The 18886-nt window shown below is 40.4% G+C and overlaps 1 protein-coding gene across 1 annotated transcript in view; it reads left to right on the top strand.

Moving 5' to 3' along the window:
• The window catches only part of LOC117524321 (collagen alpha-3(VI) chain-like), a 58377-nt gene that overhangs the window by 22341 nt on the left and 17150 nt on the right, over positions 1-18886 (top strand). Inside the window, exons 2-5 of the mRNA XM_034186083.1 lie at positions 5818-5931; positions 6718-7350; positions 10871-11467; positions 18236-18829. Coding sequence (XP_034041974.1) covers positions 5847-5931; positions 6718-7350; positions 10871-11467; positions 18236-18829 — 1909 coding nt within the window. The 5' untranslated portion in view covers positions 5818-5846. The remainder of the gene's footprint in view (positions 1-5817; positions 5932-6717; positions 7351-10870; positions 11468-18235; positions 18830-18886) is intronic.

Raw genomic sequence — 18886 nt, 5'->3', positions numbered from 1 at the left:
TTCCCAGTTCTGGTCCTCAAGGATCCCTATTCAGATCATTTTTCCATGTTTCTCTATTCTTCAAAAAGCTGATGAACTCATTGAGGTTGGATCAATTGATCAAGAACTCACAAACACAGGAAGCAGCTAATCAGCATTGAGTGTTAGCAGGGAGAAATGAAAAATATGCTGAATAGGGATCCCTGAGGACTGGAATTTGGAGCCGCTGCTGTGCACCAATATATTGTATTCTGTTCTTCAAGGTGATCAGATAGATGGAGCAAAAAAAAAAAAAAAACCTCCCAGCAAAATCTTGTTTAGTAGAACCATGCAGCATGACACCTTCCAATGAGAAGATGAGCAAAAGTTTAACACCTTAGATGTAACAACAAGACACTCTCCAGTATGCAATTTGAGGGCCCTTCCAAAAGTGTTTGGAAATGTGGGGTTAACTAAAAAATTGGTAGCGTGGTATTTATAATCTGCTGCTCATGTCTTTTTTTTTAACCACATACTTACCCGTTCCTCTCAATCTCTCTTAAAAGTGCTACTTTTAGGGCCAGGGTAAGTTTATCTGACTGTTAACATTTTTATGATGGTCTTTTTGGGCTCACCATCTTCTAACATTACACTCTGTTGTATATTAAATTTCTTGGCTACTTGAGTGTTGTTTGATGAGCGGTGAATTTAGTACCATGAAGTTAATCTTCTCAGGACGGATTTCGTCCTGAGTACCTTGGGTCTCTGGATGTTGTGGGACTGTCCTGGTTGACAGTCTCTGCAGCATCGCGTGGTGGTCAGGGACAGTACCCCTGGATTGGCAGACCAGGGTGGTGGTCCCTCTGTTTAAGAAGGGGGACCGGAGGGTGTGTTCCAACTATAGGGGATCACACTCCTCAGCCTCCCCGGTAAGGTCTATTCCAGGGTGTTGGAGAGGAGAATTTGACCGATAGTCGAACCTCGGATTAAGGAGGCGTAGTGTGGTTTTCGTCCTGGTCGCGGCACCCTGGACCAGCTCTACACCCTCCATCGGGTGCTCGAGGGTTCATGGGAGTTCACCCAACCAGTCCACATGTGCTTTGTGGATCTGGAGAAGGTGTTTGACCGTGTCCCTCGAGGCGCCCTGTGGGGGGTGCTATGGGTGTACAGGGTCCGGGGTCCTTTGCTAAGGGCTATCCGCTCCCTGTATGACCGCAGCAGGAGCTTGGTTCGCATTGCCGGTAGTAAGTCAAACCTGTTTCCAGTGCACGTTGGCCTCTGCCAGGGCTGCCCTTTGTCACCGGTTCTGTTCATTACCTTTATGGACAGAATTTCTAGGTGCAGCCAGGGTGTAGAGGGGGTCCGGTTTGGGAACCACAGAATCTCATCTCTGCTGTTTGCGGACGATGTGGTTCTGTTGGCTTCATCAAACCATGACCTTCAGCGTGCACTGGGGCAGTTCACAGCCGAGTGTGAAGCGTCCGGGATGAGGATCAGCACCTCCAAATCCGAGGCCATGGTTCTCGACCGGAAAAAGGTGCCTTGCCGTCTTCAGGTCGGTGGGGTGTCCTTGCCTCAGGTGGAAGAGTTTAAGTATCTTGGGGTCTTGTTCACGATTGAGGGACGGATGGAGCGTGAGATCGATAGACGGATCGGTGCAGCGTCTGCAGTGATGCGGTCGCTGTATCGGACCGTCGTGGTGAAGACAGAGCTGAGCAGAGCTGATCTACGTTCCGACCCTCACCTATGGTCATGAGATTTGGCTCATGACTGAAAGAACAAGATCGCGAGTACAAGCGGCCGAGATGAGTTTCCTCCACAGGGTGGCTGGGCGCTCCCTTAGAGATAGGGTGAGGAGCTCTGTCACTCGGGAGGAGCTCGGAGTTGAGCCGCTGCTCCTCCACGTCGAAAGGAGCCAGCTGAGGTGGCTCAGGCATCTTTTCTGGATACCCCCTGGACGCCTCGCTGGAGAGGTGTTCCAGGCATGTCCCATCGGGAGGAGGCCCCGTGGAAGACCCAGATCACACTGGAGGGACTACATAGCTCAGCTGGCTTGGGAACACCTCAGGGTCCCCCCGGAGGAGCTGGGGGAGGTGTGTATGGATCGGGAGGTCTGGGCGGCTTTGCTTGAGCTGCTGCCCCCGCGACCCGACCTAGGATAAGCAGAAGAAAATGGATGGATGGATGGATGGAAGTTAATCTTTTTATTTCAGACCTTCATCAGTCAAGGTTGACCATGGAATAGACCTTCGTTTCTGTATGTACTGTTTACGCTTCTCTGCATACATCATGCCTCGTCTGTTCTAACTGTAAAGGTAGAACAGCGCTGTGTGTGACTGTCCTGTATGCTTTCATTACAACTTTTTATTATAACCGTGTTTAAATAGTGTTTTGTTTTGTTTTTCTGGCAGAAAAGCACTGGCATGGCACTTCATCTTTGTGTTTTCATTTTTTAAAAAGTGCCGAGTGTGGGTTTTTGTTTCTATCACAACAATAAACAGACAACAACAAGCTTATAATGCATATGGTGATTAAAAACAGCACTCACCAGCAACTGCTTCCAAAGAAAGTTTCAGTGCTGGGGGGGGCATGCATATTTGGCACCACCTACTGTTGCAGATATATATATACGAGGTCTGTGATAAAACTAACCGGCAGTTTTATTTAAAAAAAAAAACTATATGGATTTGAATCACGTGCGATTACACCAGACATGCTTGAACCCTCGTGCGCATGCGTGAGTTTTTTCACGCGTGTCCGTGATGTCATTCGCCTGTGGGCAGGCCTTGAGTGAGGAGTGCTCCACCCTGCCTGTCGGAATCTCTTTGTCTGAGAAGCCGCTGGAGACGGCGTGCGTTGCTTTATCAAAATTTTTTCAGGACCTGTGAGGGATATCCGAGTGGACACTATTCGAGAAATTCTGCTGGTTTTCGGTGAGAAGTTTAACGGCTGATGAGAGATTGTGGAGTTTCTTTCGCTTTAAGGACAGCCCACAAAGCGGATCGGCGCAGCGCGGTCGGAGGTGGTGTCCGTCTGGCTGTTTCGAGCTGAAAACATCCTAATTTAAGGCTCTGTTCACCCAGGTCGTCGTCAGAGAACAGAGAAGATTCAGAAGAAGCCGGCATCAGGAGTTTACCCGGACATTCCACTGTTAAAGGAGATTTTGTAATGAAAGAACGTGCGGACGAATTTGCCGAGTCAGATCCGTGATGACGTGGCAAATCCGTCTGCGCCGCGACATGAAAAACACCTCCGTGTTGAAAACCATTTGGCTTTCAGCAAGTGAGTATCTGAGAAATTGTTTAACAGCTGGGCATGTTCCAACTTGTCTGTTAAGGTTTCCAACGGAGGTGTTTTTCCTGTGGCGACCCCCCGCGGTCGGGTCCGGCCCAACATGCGACTCTGCCCGCACGTTCTTTCATTAAAAAATGTCCTTTAACAGTGGAATGTCCGAATAAACTGCTGATCCCGAGCTCTTCTGAAAGTTCTCTGTTATCTCACGACTTACTGGGTGAACAGAGCCTGAAATGTGGAAGTTTTCAGCTTGAAACAGTGAGACGATGCCGCCTCGGAGCGCAGCTCGCCATCAGGCGCCGTGGGCCGTCCTTAAAGCAACACTTACAGACCAAAATATCTCATCAGCTGTTAAAATTTTCACTGAAAACCAGCTGAATTTATCAAATGGTGTCCACTCAGTTGTGCCTTACAGGTTTTGAAACAAAGCAGCAGTCTCTGAGCCATTCCTAAACAATGAAAAAATTGACGAGAGGGTGGGCCACTCCTCACTCAAAGACTGCCCACAGGCGAATGACGTAACCGACAGGCGTGAAAAAACTCTCGCATGCCCACGAGGGTTCAAGCATGTCTGATGTAATCACATGTGATTCAAATCTATATGGTTTTTGAAAAAAATAATAAGGTCAGATACTTTTATTCACAGCCCTTGTATAATATATAAAACATGTAACAGTGTAGACCCTGAAGACCCCACTGAATCAAGGCTGTGAAATAAAAATTGTAAAATCCAAGGAAAATTTGCAGGGGGTCGGGGGGCGGGTGCACAGCTTCCAGGAGCTGGGGTCTAGGGCCCTGTGGGGCCCCACAATTAAGTTTTTATCTAATGATACTTTTTCAGCATCTCCTGGAAGAACAAATCTCAAAATTAGTGCATATTTAAATGATCCTACATTCAACCTTTTATTTGACCTGTCAGTGATGATGTTGAAATAACAAAATATGACGTGGAAGTAGGACCTGGAATGATTTTCCTTTTAAATGTAAACCAAATTATGCATTTACTGAGAACAATTAAACTACATGAAATTTATGAAGACTGAAAAGACTGTTACAGCATTTCAAAAACCACAGCTACAGCTTGTAGAATATTTGCAAAATCATGGTAAAATATCAGTAACATACCTTATAGTAAAAAGTCACTTATATTCTTGTGTGTAAATTCACGCAGCCTAAATCCATTCAAAGCCACAATGTCTTTTTACAATGAAAGAAAGTCTAGATTAGTGAAAAAAAGTCACATAATCTTGTCTAAAATCCTGTTTGAACAGCAGAATGTTTATTTTCCAGGGAGAGAAAAATTCTTACCGTGTTTCCTGAGAGGGCACAGTTCACTTTTCCCGTTTCTTTTATCTTTCTGGTGTGCTGATGAAGCCAGCGACGATTCCACGGATTCTTGTCGTTATAAGACTTTTTCAAACAGTTTTTCTCACCATCTTCTTTTTGTGCGACGTCGCTCCGTGACACAGACATGCTGCACAAATCTTCTTTTAAAAACTTGAAAGCTCTAAAAGTTTGGGATGTCCACATGCTACATTTAGCTTAAGTGTCACACAGGAGCCACACAGCGTCGCCGCAGCAACCAACCAGTCCTGCTTTACGACAACTGTCGTAACAGCTACACTTTGAGTGGCATTTTTCCTCCGCGAAAAGAAACTGATTTGTATCTGTAACACACAGATCAGTGTCCGTAGACTTATAAAACTTACACGATGTCGTAAAAAAAAGCGAAAGCTTTGCGATAAGCATTTTAAAAACTCAGTGATGTTCACGATTAAAGAGTACATCACTAACACCCCCCACCCCCCCATGATGGGATCCGCGGAGTTTTCACAGCCCTGCTGAATAGATGAATTTCCAAGATAAAAACAACACAGACTTATATTCAGAAAAACATTGTATTCCTGTGTGTAATTGCAGTCCTCATTGTCTGATGGTCTGATTTGTCCATTCCAAAGGCTGTACATAATCATGTGGTCATTGGATTGAACCAAAAAACTGGTGATGATGGGGTTCAGACTCATATCCGCACATACATTGAGATCTCCTTTTTCTCTCACATATGTTTGGGCAGTCTTGTCTTCTTTCTGGAGATTGATGTTTAAAACCTTCCCAGATATCTTTAATGTGCTCATTCAAGCCGATCCTATGAAAGCTATTTTTGGCATTATTGGACAGAATAATCATTTTCTCACAACTATATGTAGCACAGAGGTTAACCAGATGCAACATCTCAAATAGGAAAACTGAGATTCAAGATGATCACTTCAATATTGATGATGATCATGATGATTTCATTATTATGATTTGCCTTAAAAAACGCTGTACTGTATATGTGAAACAAACAAGGATTTACAGGGAATTGAAAAAAAATGCAAAAATAAAGGGCTAAGGCCTCAAATGTATAATTCTCAATCATTATTCTTTTATTAACATGTTATTTTTTTTAGTGCCATGTAAAATAATGAAAAAAATAAAAATGTATATGTTGAATGAAACTATAGGACATTGTCAAATTTTGTTGCATAACGTAGACACAATGATAACATGTTTGTGGTTTCACAGGTGTCCTCTGTGTTGCTCTGGGATAGAAGATGAGGAGGCGTCGGATGTTACCTATATTTGCCCTTTTGGGCCTCCTATTTGTAGGGCTGTTCGCTGAACTTGATGCTCAGGATGGTAAGTTGAATTTAAATGACATGAGCAGTTGATAGAGCCTACCGTGTAAACTGTCTACCAATAAAAATTTCACCTGATTTTAGTAAAGCTGAGTGAAATGTAAGATGTTTTCATTTTACTGGTCCCCTAACATGATTTAATTCTGCATTTGCATACATCAATGTGCTGCATTAGTCAGTGTCATCTAACAAAAGAAAAGAAAAAGACACTTTTTGGACATTTTTTTCATAAACAAATAACAATGGCTCAATAACACATCTCAGTAAAGTACATAAATAAAATTGTTTGTCAGTATTTGTTGTGTAGATGAATGATGATGATTAAAGTAAACTGCACATAGCATCTTAATGTAAAAATATCAAAATTATAACGACCTGCCTCAGTAGGCATGAGTGAAAAGTCCAGTTTGATCCTTCTGGTAGATAGACTACGTATAATCAGGGGTGCACATAACTGGTACTCATGGTGCTCGTGTGTGTTAAACATCATAGATGCACAGCAGAGGGAAACACTTTTCCTACTTTCCTCTCATGAAACGTTTTCTCTTGTGTTTTCTGTTGCGCATCATTTATTTTTAGCATGCACAAGCACCATGAGTACCAGTTATGTGCATGCCTGACTATAGTTACGTTATCTATACTATAATTGCCATAACAGTAGTGTATCACCATGCTGCATCATTAGTGTTTTGCACAAAATCTGTTTTTCATATCCATCATTAAGAAGCTTGTCTTTGATATAATATTGGACTTCTGTCCTCAAAACACCAAGTTTTCTCTTTTGAAGATTGTGCACAAGGGCTGGCTGCCGATATATACTTTCTAGTGGATTCATCCTGGAGTATGGGAAAGGAGAACTTTGAGCATGTCAGACAATTTCTGTACAGCACTGTTGAAGCACTGCACGATGCCGGAGGGGACAGGTTTAAATTTGCCCTTGTGCAGTACAGTGGCTCGCCTGAAACCGAGTTCCATCTCAACAGCTACCCATCAATACAGGGAGTCCTGGCACACATCAAGGCTATGTCTTATCGTGGTGGGGGCACCCGGACAGGACTGGGCCTGGATTTCCTTATCCGTACCCACTTGAACACTGCATCAGGCAGCCGCGCTGGCGATGGGGCTACCCAAGTGGTGGTGGTGCTAACCGATGGTCGCTCCCAGGATGATGTTTCCGAGCCGGCTCAGGTGCTGCGGCTGGCAGCTGTTGTCGTGTTTGCAGTTGGCGTTCAGGATGCAGTGGACTGGGAGCTGAGGGAGATGGCTAGCCAGCCCCATAATGCTCATGTGCTCAGTGTAGACTCTTTCCTCAATTTGAGGGAAATAATCCATGATTTAGTGGTGGGACTGTGTGGCGCAGTGACCCAGTTAGGTAGTGCTCCTGTGGAAACGGAGGTTCCTCTGGCTGGAGAAGGTGCAGGTAATGAAATGGATCCAGTCTAACTACCATACTAATGTGCCAACATTTGCAGAAAGAAACTGCTGCATATGTGGGCGTGACTGGAAATGGTTATTAACAGAATTAAATACGTTTCAGTTGCAATAACATTTTACTCTCCACCTACAATATTAACATCACTTGTTTTGTCTTACCACATTTATTATACTGCTAACACACAATACAGCACATTTGCATGTGATTGATACTCCCACTGCTTCTTACATTAGGATGTTTGCAACGGAAACACAGATGTGCACACACCAGACAAAACACACTACTCCCTAAGAATAAGATGAGACATGAACATTCTCCACCTTGCTTCTCAGCTTTTATATGCTGTATGCACTCACTGGCCACTTTATTAGGTACACCTTCCTTGTACCGAGTTGGACCCTTTTTTCCTTCCAAACTGCCTTAATTGTTTGTGGCATAGATTCAACAAGGTTTTGAAAACCTTTTTAGAGATGTTGGTCCATATTGACATGATAGCATCATGCAGTCGCCCATTTAACCAGGCTGCCCCTTCACCTCTGACCTCTGACATCAACAAGGCATTTTCATCCACAGAACTGCTGCTCACTGGATATCTTCTTTTTTGGGCCATTCTCTGTAAACCCTAGAGATGTGCGTGAAAATCTCAGTAGATCAGCAGTTTCTTAAGTACTCAGACCAACAGCCACGCCATGTTCCCAGTCACTTAAATCCTCTTTCTTCCCCATTCTGATGCTTAGTTTGAACTTCAGCAAATCATCTTCACTCCATCTAGATGCATAAATGCATTGAGTCACTGCCACGTAATTGGCTCAATAGCAATTCAATTGAACAGGTGTACCTAATAAAGTGGCCTGTGAGTGTATATTAAGTTGGCATACAGCAATGTTCTCATCTAGCCTGTAATTAAAGTCATTGCTTTCTGATGTTGCCTGTTTTAATCACACACGACTTCATATCAAAGAAAAGATACACACAAAATCAAACAGTATGCGTTAATTTCGTAACACAATACAATACAATACAAATGTAATACAATTTGGGGGATAAAATACTGTAACATCACCTCAAGGATGGCTTATTCTCTAAAAACATAAATCATTAAGCTTTTAACCATGGCTAACCAACCACCCCTGCTTATGTGCCTTATGTTTGTATGTTTGTCTTTATTAGTCACAGTGTCCATACAGTAATTGTGTGAAATGTTTGCAGTATTATATATCTGAAACAGTGATGAACCTGATTTGATTAATCCTTGTCCTGCAGAATTTAGAAAATCATTTCACATAAGGTTAGAGCGAGTTAATGTGTGATATTGATCATTTGAAGTGAAGGCATATTAGTCTAAAAAGCTAAGGTTGTCCAAAAACAACAACAAAAAACACCTCGTGCTTCCAATGCAACTGAATTGGAAGCATGAGGAATGTGTATCAATTGAGTCAATTATAGTTTTTTTTTTTTTTCAAGACAGAAGTTGTAGGTACCAAGGATTATCAACAGGGTCATAACTGGTCACTTTACCTGAGGTCTGTAACATGAGTCTGCATGGGATGGCTGAATTCAGTGGAGCTCTAAAACACTCATACAGCACAAAGTTAAAAAGTAAAGTTCTAAAAGGCTTAATATTCAAGTGACTTCATAAAAAAAAAAAAAAAAATTCACATGCTCAACTATTTATGTCCATTTAAGCTTTTTTGGCTCAGAATTTAGCGTTGACCACTTAGGGACAGTACTGCAAAGTACTGGTGATTATGTTTCAGGTCTATTTGTATTCAAATTTATTATAAACATTTATTATAATTTCTTATAAAATACAAATTTATAAAATAATTTTATATATTTTTATATACTTTTATATATTTTTAATAATATGGCATTACATCAAAAGGATCTAAAATAAATAATGAATAAATTTATCAAAAAATTACTTGAATAGTAAGATTTTCTTTGCCGACACTAATACTTGCATCCTTAAAAATAACAATAGAAATGAAAGCTATGAAATTAATTTAAATTTTTTTTTTTGAAAATGTATAGAATGCAGAGATTTTAAAATGCTGTTTGTCATTAATGTAATTTAAGGCATCACCTATTAATTTAGAACATAACTCTTATGATATATATATATATATATATATATATATATATATATATATATATATATATATATATATATATATATATATATATATATATATATATATATAGCTTCTTCCCCACAGCCATTAACACAATAAATACCATAAAATAAGTCGTCACTAATGCTATATATTTCCAGATGCAACACATCCTGAAATGTGCAATACCTTTGTGCAGTATAAGCCAAAGTGTGCAATATAACCTAAGAGTGCAATAACCATAGCAAAATGTATCATTTCTACCTGTTTATAATTTGCACTATTTAGAATTTTTCCTAAAGTGAATGTGTGAATGAGGGTTATCTATCTATCTATCTATCTATCTATCTATCTATCTATCTATCTATCTATCTATCTATCTATCTATCTATCTATCTATCTATCTATCTATCTATCTATCTATCTATCTATCTATCTATCTATCTATCTATCTATCTATCTATCTATCTATCTATCTATCTATCTATCTATCTATCTATCGTCACGTAATAATGGGTACTCAACACCCATCACTACATGTACATGACAATATATGCTACTATTAAGAATGTTGCCACAGTTACTTTGAAAAGTTACTTTTTACTTACTTTATACAGCTACTTCATTGGCAGCTTTATGCACTTACTTTATTAGCAGCTGCCGACAACTTGTAACTTATAAGTAATGTAACTAATAAGGTAACTAGTAATCTAACTTGGTTACACTTAAGACTGAGTAATCAGCAAAGTAAATAATTAGCAAAGTAACTAATAGTGACTTTTCTGTGTACTCAATTTCCCTGAGGGAGTCTTCCCAAGGGATCAATAAAGTTCTATCTAATTTAATCTACTCAATCTTAAAAATAACCAAGTTAGATTACTAGCTACTTTATTAGTTACATTTAGCAGCTGCTGACAAGTGGTCCACAGCTACTAATGAAGTAACTGTATAAAGCAACTGTAAAAAGTAACTAACAAAGTAACTTTTCAAAGTATCTGTGGCAACATTGACTATTAATGATAAGTATTAAAAAAAGAAAGAGAACAAATATTATCATGTTAAAGCTTCTTTATATGCAATATCAATATGTTGGTGTAGCCCAGTAAAGTAAAAAACTAAAATAAAAATCAGTAATTCTGTTGTAAAATTATATTACAACTTGTAACGAAACAGTACAGAGTGGCATTTATTTATTTCCAAATCAAACTCTTCTTGATTCAGCCTACATGCAGTATGATGTTTTGCATTGTTCTTATTACAAATGTGTCCACTGTGAATGTTATTTGACACATGCAGTGATATGCTAGCATGAATCTTTATGTTGCCTCTGTCTCTTAACACTTTCACAAGTTGCATTTTGTTTTGTTTTCTCTCCCCCTCTCTCCTTAAAGCACAAGATACAGCTGACCTAATAATCTTAATTGATGGATCACAGAACGTTGGAGCAGCAAACGTCCCCTATGTGCGTGATTTGGCTTTGAAAATCATTGAGCCCCTTGATGTGGGCAGGGACACAATTCGGGTTGCCTTGGTCCTGTACAGCACCGATCCAGACATAAAGTTCTATCTCAATAGCTATGACACCAAAGCTGACATCCTGGATGCTGTAAAGGGCCTCACCTTCACAGGGGGAGATGAATCTAACCTGGGTGCTGCCTTGGAAGAAGTGGCCTCAAGCCTCTTGGGCCAAACAGCTGGAGGCAGGGCAGAGGAAGGTGTGCCCCAGGTGTTGGTGGTAATCAGTGCCGGGCCATCCACTGATGATATTGGTTTTGGTGACCGGGCCCTTAAGAGGGCAGGTGTTCTCACGTTCAGCATGGCGATTGGTGATACAGCCGCTGCAGATCTGGAAGTAGTCGCTACAGATACAAGTTTTTTTCTGTCAGCCACTGATTTCAGATCACTGGGAAGCATGAGTGTCCAGATCCTTCCATACATAATCGGGGTGGCACAGCGAACCATTATAGTTCAAACTGAGTTCAAAGAAGGTATGTAACTTCTCTGTAAATGTTGACGGGGCATTGTAGTTACAGAAGGGGACTTTTAGAAATATTAATGAATGCCATGTAATATCCTTGCAGTCATCTTGTAATTGCTTTGTTTTCAATGCTGATGAAAACCTTTCAATGTTTAGACTCAACATCATCCACATTACCACATTTCTCAGCATTATCCATCTCTCACAAAGACATCAATGAACTTACACAATTAATATTAGGTTCTCAAACACATTTTTAAATGCATGTCACTGTTTTTATAAACAGCTGTGATAAAATAACAATGAAGCATAGAAAAACTAGGGCAACATGAGTTTCTAATACCACAAATTTTTACCTTGGAAAAAATTTCAGGGTCAAATTCCTGTTAAAAGTGGCTTTTCATAAGCTAAAATAGATGTGATCAAATGTCAGCAGTATGTATTTAGTGAATTGAGGATTTTTTTTTCAACCTTTTTGGTTTTTGAATTCGTTTTCAGATCATTTTCACAGAACATTGGTCATCTCTGTTATGCACAAATTTGTCATTGCTTTTTGGCACCTGGTTTCCAACTGATAAGACAGACAAACAAACTAGGAACCTCCATACAATTTTGGTGGTGGATATGAAACCATAGCAGAAATATGAAAGTTACTGAGGCACTTTTGATTGAGATAAAATGCAAAATGTACACCAAATGGGCTTTTCATTATTAAATTCAAATTCCATAAATCCATAATCCAGATCAGATCCAGATCAAACTTTGCCAGACAATAGTTAGTGCCAGTCCACACCTCACTTTCAAATATAAGATTGGAGCATGTTTGATTAAGATATAATGTAAATATATACATCAAATAGGGTTTTCAATATTAAATTTAAATGGCCACAAAATCTGTAATCCAGATCACAGCTGGTGTCACAGACAGAATATACCCCCTAAAAATTGGTCCGCCCTGCCTTCACTGCGCATGCGTCATTTCCGTGCGTCAGCTGCGGTTCACCAATTATCACCTTGTTTCTGCTTAAATCTGCACTCCAGTCATCATCTATCTCAGCGACAGATATCTGAAGCTTTTGTACAACAATAATTTCCACATAAGTTCAGCATTATTTCATAATAAAAGATGGAGGAAGCGATCAGAGCGCCACAGCCAGATGGGCTGCTGCTGCTGCGTTCACTGTGCCTCCGTCATTTCAAAGTGTCAGTAGCGAGTTACTGATTTCTGCTTAAAACTGACTTTAGAAAGACTTAAGAGGTTTTACCGTGTCATCTGATGATTAATAATCCCTTTAATCCATTTGTTCACTTTGGATGTAGAGAGTCCGACTCAGATGTGCTGCTGTGGTCCCAAATGACACATGGAGGCATGAAGGCAGGGCGGACCAATTTTTAGGGGGAGTGGGGGACTGTTCGGTCGGCAACACTGGATCAAACTTTGTCAGTCGAGGATACCATCCGACATAAGGCTGTCACATATGAAAGAGGGTTGATATTTTCCATCTAATAAGACTCTGGTGCTGGGATGAATCAGTGAAATTAGGGCAGCTAAAGACGTAGCTGCTGTTGCAGTACGGATCGTTCATAATATTCAGTTCAATTCAATTTATTTATATTGTGCCAAATCACAACATGTCGCCTCCAAGGCGCTGTGCAAGGATAACGTCTAATCTTAACAAGCCCCCTGAGCAAGCTTATAGGCAACAGCGGTAATAAAAAAAACTCCATCAAATGTGTTTCTGGAAGCAACCTCAAGTAGACTAAACTCGGGGGGTGACCAACTGCTTTGGCCATATGCACAATAACAAAGATCAAATAAACAACTTACAAGAAAGAATAGTCAAACATGAAACAACAACAACAAAAGTCCGTATGACAAAGGGTCCACAGGGCATTGTGATCCACAGTTCCTCACAAGTGGAAGTCATTCTCCTGCAAGTTCAGTCCAGAACCATGTGCTCAGACAGGGGACCAAAAGATGGATGCTCCTCTCCACTGGAGCCATCAGTCTATCGACCGCACCTCAAAGAAAGAAAGTGGCCGCACAATCAGTCAGAGAGAAAACAACTAACAGAATACTATTTCACAGCAGCAGTATAACAGAGTATAATATAATAATTACATACATGCAATTTCTTAGTTTTTTTTTTACAAATTTGCAAAAACCTCAAAAACCTCACATTGTCATTATGGGGTATTGTGTGCAAAATTTTGAGAAAAAAAAATAATTTCATCCATTTTGGAATAAGGCTGTAATATAACAAAATGAAGTGAAGCATTGTGAATACTTTTTAGATGCACTGTAAATGACTGCAAAGGACAAAACAGCAAAAACAACAAAAAAAAAAAAAAATCATGCAAGCAGTGGCAAAGTTCCCCGTGTGATATCCGCTAGACGTTTTGAACACACCAAAATTACAGACTAACTTGGCAGACACCAGCTGACAAAGTGCACATTTTGCACTTGGGAAAATTACTTTTGTCGGACATAAACAAGCACAGAATGGAATCACGGTAGTCTGTGAGAATCTACATATTTGGTTCCATTCACTCAGCTGTCCCGAGTGTGTTACACGTTCAAAACACTCTTGGCACCATCGAGATGCGACGCAGATCTGACGGCGATCTATATGCAGTTTGTGCATCTACATATTCTGATGACATCAAAACAGCATCTGAAATGATCTGATCGCGGTTGATTGAGCTCTGAGATTGATCGGTCATGACAAAGCCTGCCGGCATGTTGTGCCACATTTGTCCACCTCCACTGGACCTTGGCCAGAAAGCAGCGGATTGAAGCACTGCTTCATTGGTTCAAGCTTCAAAGTGGAGTCATGCTGCAGAAGTGGTTGATTACAGAGCCACTGCAAGATCTGTAATCAATGTAGAGAAATGATCAATTTCCCAACAAACACCCTCAAAAACAATGGCCGCTCTGAAGGACCGATAAGGGAATCATTAAGCAAAAAGGCTATTGATGTCAGTGTATCGAACCATTTCATAAGGATACCCGAAAAGAACCAGTTCTCGATACCCAACCCTAGCCTGGATTATGACCATATTTGCTGTGTCAGCCTGGTTCCTGCACATTCTTGCTATGTGTAATGGGGGTTTAACAGAATAGATCCAAACGTGATTGCCGGCAGTTTGGTCTATGCTTCACTAAAGCCCCTTTCACACCGGGCCCACTTCAAGATGCATTGTGCGGCATCATGATGACGCCATGTCGAAGCAACCCAGCACCAAGACGATGTAGCTCAACGCCACAACAGTGCGAGGGACACAAACGACGAAGCGAATCGGACGCCAAAAATTAAACATGTTTAATTTTTTCTGCGTCCAGCACAGGACACTGAAAGGAAGTGGTTTCAGCGCAAGTCAGGGCAAAGCAACGCTACTCAACGTGAGTGGAAGCCACACCCTCACAATATAACATTACCCGATGCCATTTTGTGATTCTTGCTGTGTTCCATTGATCCCGAAGTATAAATCACACAGGATTGTTTTTATACCGTGTACACAATGCAGTAAAACTACACGTTCAAAAAGAGCAGAAAAAAATGCTGACTTGCTCTTAAATTCTCTCACAAATTAATTTAAATAAAGTCCATAAAGGTCCTGCTCACAGACTGACTGCCAGAGACAGGACATGTCCACATCCAGTAAAAAGTCCGGACATCTCCAGTCCACTCACAGACGATTCGTTCACGCACGCAGATGTGAACAATTAAAAAAAAAAAAACTGGCTGGCTGCTACTGCAGTTCCTCACTCTCCCCTCAATCCCTCATCATTGTGTTAAATAAAGGACAAAAAAGGACATAAGTCTTGCTCACAGACTGATTGCCAGAGACAGGACATGTCCAGATCAAGTATAACTCCAGACATCTCCACATTCTGATGGACAGTTCGTGCGCACGCAGCTCGTGGTCAAAGGAAGAAAAATAAACTATAACAGAAATCAGAGTACAGACCTGCAACCCTGCACAATAACAAATATAAACTAGAAGAGAAATCAGAGTGCACAGTCTGGCTGCAGCCAAACTGTGCACTCTGATTTCTCTGTGCAGCCAGACTGCCTGCAGATTCACCTCTGCACCCTGACCTCCTCTCTGTCCCCCTGCTGCGTGCACCTGACGTCGTTCGTCATGACGCCACAACTCGAAGCAGGCCCGGTGTGAAAGGGGCTTAACAGTCCCAGAATTTAGAGACCTGCTCCATTATTAGTAACAAGAGCAAAAGAGAAAAAATAATGAATCTATGTTTCTGCATCAGCTGTAGAGAGGTAGAATTTTCCCAATATTGCAGAGGTGACAGAAAGTATTCTCAGTGATTTCGCTTATGTGTAAGGTGCATCCGGAAAGTATTCACAGCGCTTCACTTTTCCACATTTTGTTATGTTATAGCCTTATTCACCCCATAATGACAACATGAAAAAAGTTTTTTTCAGTTATACACCCAGTTACACAGCCTCAGGATAATGAAACTGGTTATGATCAGGTGAGTGATCTGAAACTGCTGACATAAGAGAACCAATGCCACTATCTGAGACAGCAATACAGCAAATGAATGAGTGTTACAGCAACAATGGGTCAATCCCTGAATGGACCTGCAAAATCCCAACATATCCACAATGTCCATAAACATTTTGCTAAGGAGATCAGAAGGCTTATTTACATGGATATTGAAGCCACCAACAATAACCAGCCACCACCAACCTGGATGTTATCAGTGTGAGTTGCCAGATTTAAAATAAAAATGCCAAATTCATCAGAAATTGGAGTATGGGCCTATAAACACTAACAAAGTATCAACACTGAATTTTGTCCTGATCATGACTGCCCGTGGCGGTCGGAGTGGGACAGAAAACCAGATGTTCAAATAAACTAAATTTAGGACCCCCGCACCATTAAGCTAAACTAAAGAACCTCTGCCTTGCTTTGTATCATGGGCAACATGTATGCACATGGGCAGGTTTCATTTATAGGCAGGAGGACATTAGGCTTTGACCAGGTTTCACAGTTGACATCACAGTGATCCAAAAGTAGGTCATTATTCAATGATGGCCACATTTACATGACCATAATAATCAGATATACAGTTCATTAATTCTTTGGAAGTGGAGAAAGAAGAAGGTGCAGCTGCTATACTGAAAAAAGAGCGTACTCTTTTTTTCATTTGTACATCTGAAAATGTGAGTGACAACTGCTTTTACACACACATAAAACAATGAAATAAATCAGATTAATGGTATACGTATACCGAAGAAATCGGATTATTGGGGAGAAATCCAGGTGTGTTAATCCAATTTCACATAATCACGTAACGGTCATTATTGGATAAAGAATATCAGATTTTGCCATTTACATGACCACTTAATAATCACATAATGACCAATAATCAGATAGCAACCAGATTTTTATGTGCATGCAAATGGGGCCATTGACTGAGAGGACAATGTTTATATCAAGGAAACTTGGACTAAGAACATTATTAGGTTTGGCAGTTGATACAGTTGAACTCAGGAGTGATTTAGTTTTATGATTACATAGGTACACACAAGGAGAAAAAAGTTGATGCCTTGAAACTGGGGCATCCCCAGCTCTAATAGTATCCCAAATGCTACTGAGAACTAGATTTGCATAGCAGGAACCTCTCAATACTTTATGGGTACATTAATGAATCTAGGCCACAGTCTCAACATGAGCAATTCCCTCCCTGTCACACAGACTACACTGTCACCATAATGGTGACAGTGGTTTTCCAGCCATGGTTCTTGGTTTTCCTGCCTTCCACGAAACTAGTGGATTCCACAGCCAAATTAGTAGTAAGCCCTGCAGGCTCTCTAATCACCTGCAATGTGGCCTACGGTGGTTAATATAATAAATTCAGCATACATATTTGTATTACTGTACACATACTGTACATAGCAATATAAAGCTTTAAAGACACAAAATTTGCTTTGCTGCATTTATGTAAACAATTTTGTGTGACTGCAAAATATTTATTGTTATTCTTGAATAACAACAGTGAATGTCCAATGATTTCAGTATTGGGAACAAATACAGTATTTATTAGCAAAGCAAGCAAACAAAATTTGTGACCTTTAGTGTAATATAGTATAGTGTAGTATTAGTATAGTATAGTAATTTGTTGTTTAAAAGACACGCACATGCGCGCGCATACACACACAAAACACCTATTGAACATTTATGCCAAATCAAAGATTATTTTCAATTTTTATAATGCTGTGGGATAGTATAAATTATGACTTTATGTTTTAATTACAATAATAATATTACAATAATGTTTTCAAGAATTTAGTAACTCAATTAACATGAGTCATTTTTATAAACACACTTTGAAAATTGACAAACAATAACACCATCTAACAGTGGTTAACCACATAACCATGACTAAAATGATTAGACTGTAAATGTAATAGTATTCTTACCTGCCTGCTTTATTCTTTAGTACTAAACTAAGAGTGTACCCATGTGTCAAATGTGAGGTGTGACATTAGACCTGTCAAAACTAAATATGTGAATATTCTGTTAAATACACAATAAAACATTTTAAATATGTCCAGTGACCCAAGCAATCAGTGCAATAAATTTGGTGATAGGATCAGAATTGTAGATTTCTATAAGCATCTCTCACTCTCTCACACACACACACATACACACACAATTTTGTTTTTACAGAGAGATACTGTAACATTACTACCAACTATTAAGTTTTTATTCACATTCTAACTGTTTTCTTTTTCTACTTTTTCAGCGTTGGCTATTGGAAAAAGAGACATAATTTTTCTTATTGACAGTACAATGGGTGCAACACTCATTGGCTCTGTGCGCGAGTTCATCAAGCGGTTTGTTGACAACATGCCAATTGCTCCTGACCAAGTTCAAGTGGGAATAGCAACATTCAGCGACACTGCACGGATAGAGATGGATCTCAACACCCATGGATCCAGGGAGAGTTTAACAGCTGCTTTGGGCAGAATCAAACCAAAACAAGCACAGACAATTAACATTGGAGCTGCCTTGGACTTTGTGCGGCTGAATATGGTGCGCCCTGAAAAGGGCAGTCGTCTTCAACAGGGAGTACCCCAAATTGTAGTGCTGATGACCAGTAGAAGATCCAGTGACAGTGTCAATGAACCTGCAAGAGCTTTGCAACAAATGGGGGTACTAACCATAGCTATCGGTTCCAAGGCTGCAGTGAAGGAGGAACTGACGCAAATTGCCTTCCCTCAAAATTTTGTGTATGAGCTAAGGGACTTCCGTATGCTGCTTCGGCAGCCCGCGGAAATTATTGATGCACTTTCAACTCTAGCTGGGGTGGTGGTGACTGAAGTACCCACTGAGACAGGTAAAATTTTATTCTAAGTATTTGAAGATACAGTAAACAGTATTTTATAAGTAATTG

The sequence above is a fragment of the Thalassophryne amazonica genome, chromosome 14 (genome assembly GCF_902500255.1).
Source record: "Thalassophryne amazonica chromosome 14, fThaAma1.1, whole genome shotgun sequence".
Taxonomy (NCBI): domain Eukaryota; kingdom Metazoa; phylum Chordata; class Actinopteri; order Batrachoidiformes; family Batrachoididae; genus Thalassophryne; species Thalassophryne amazonica.
The sequence above is the reverse complement of the archived record's forward strand: the minus strand, read 5'-3'. Positions and strand labels throughout refer to the sequence as shown.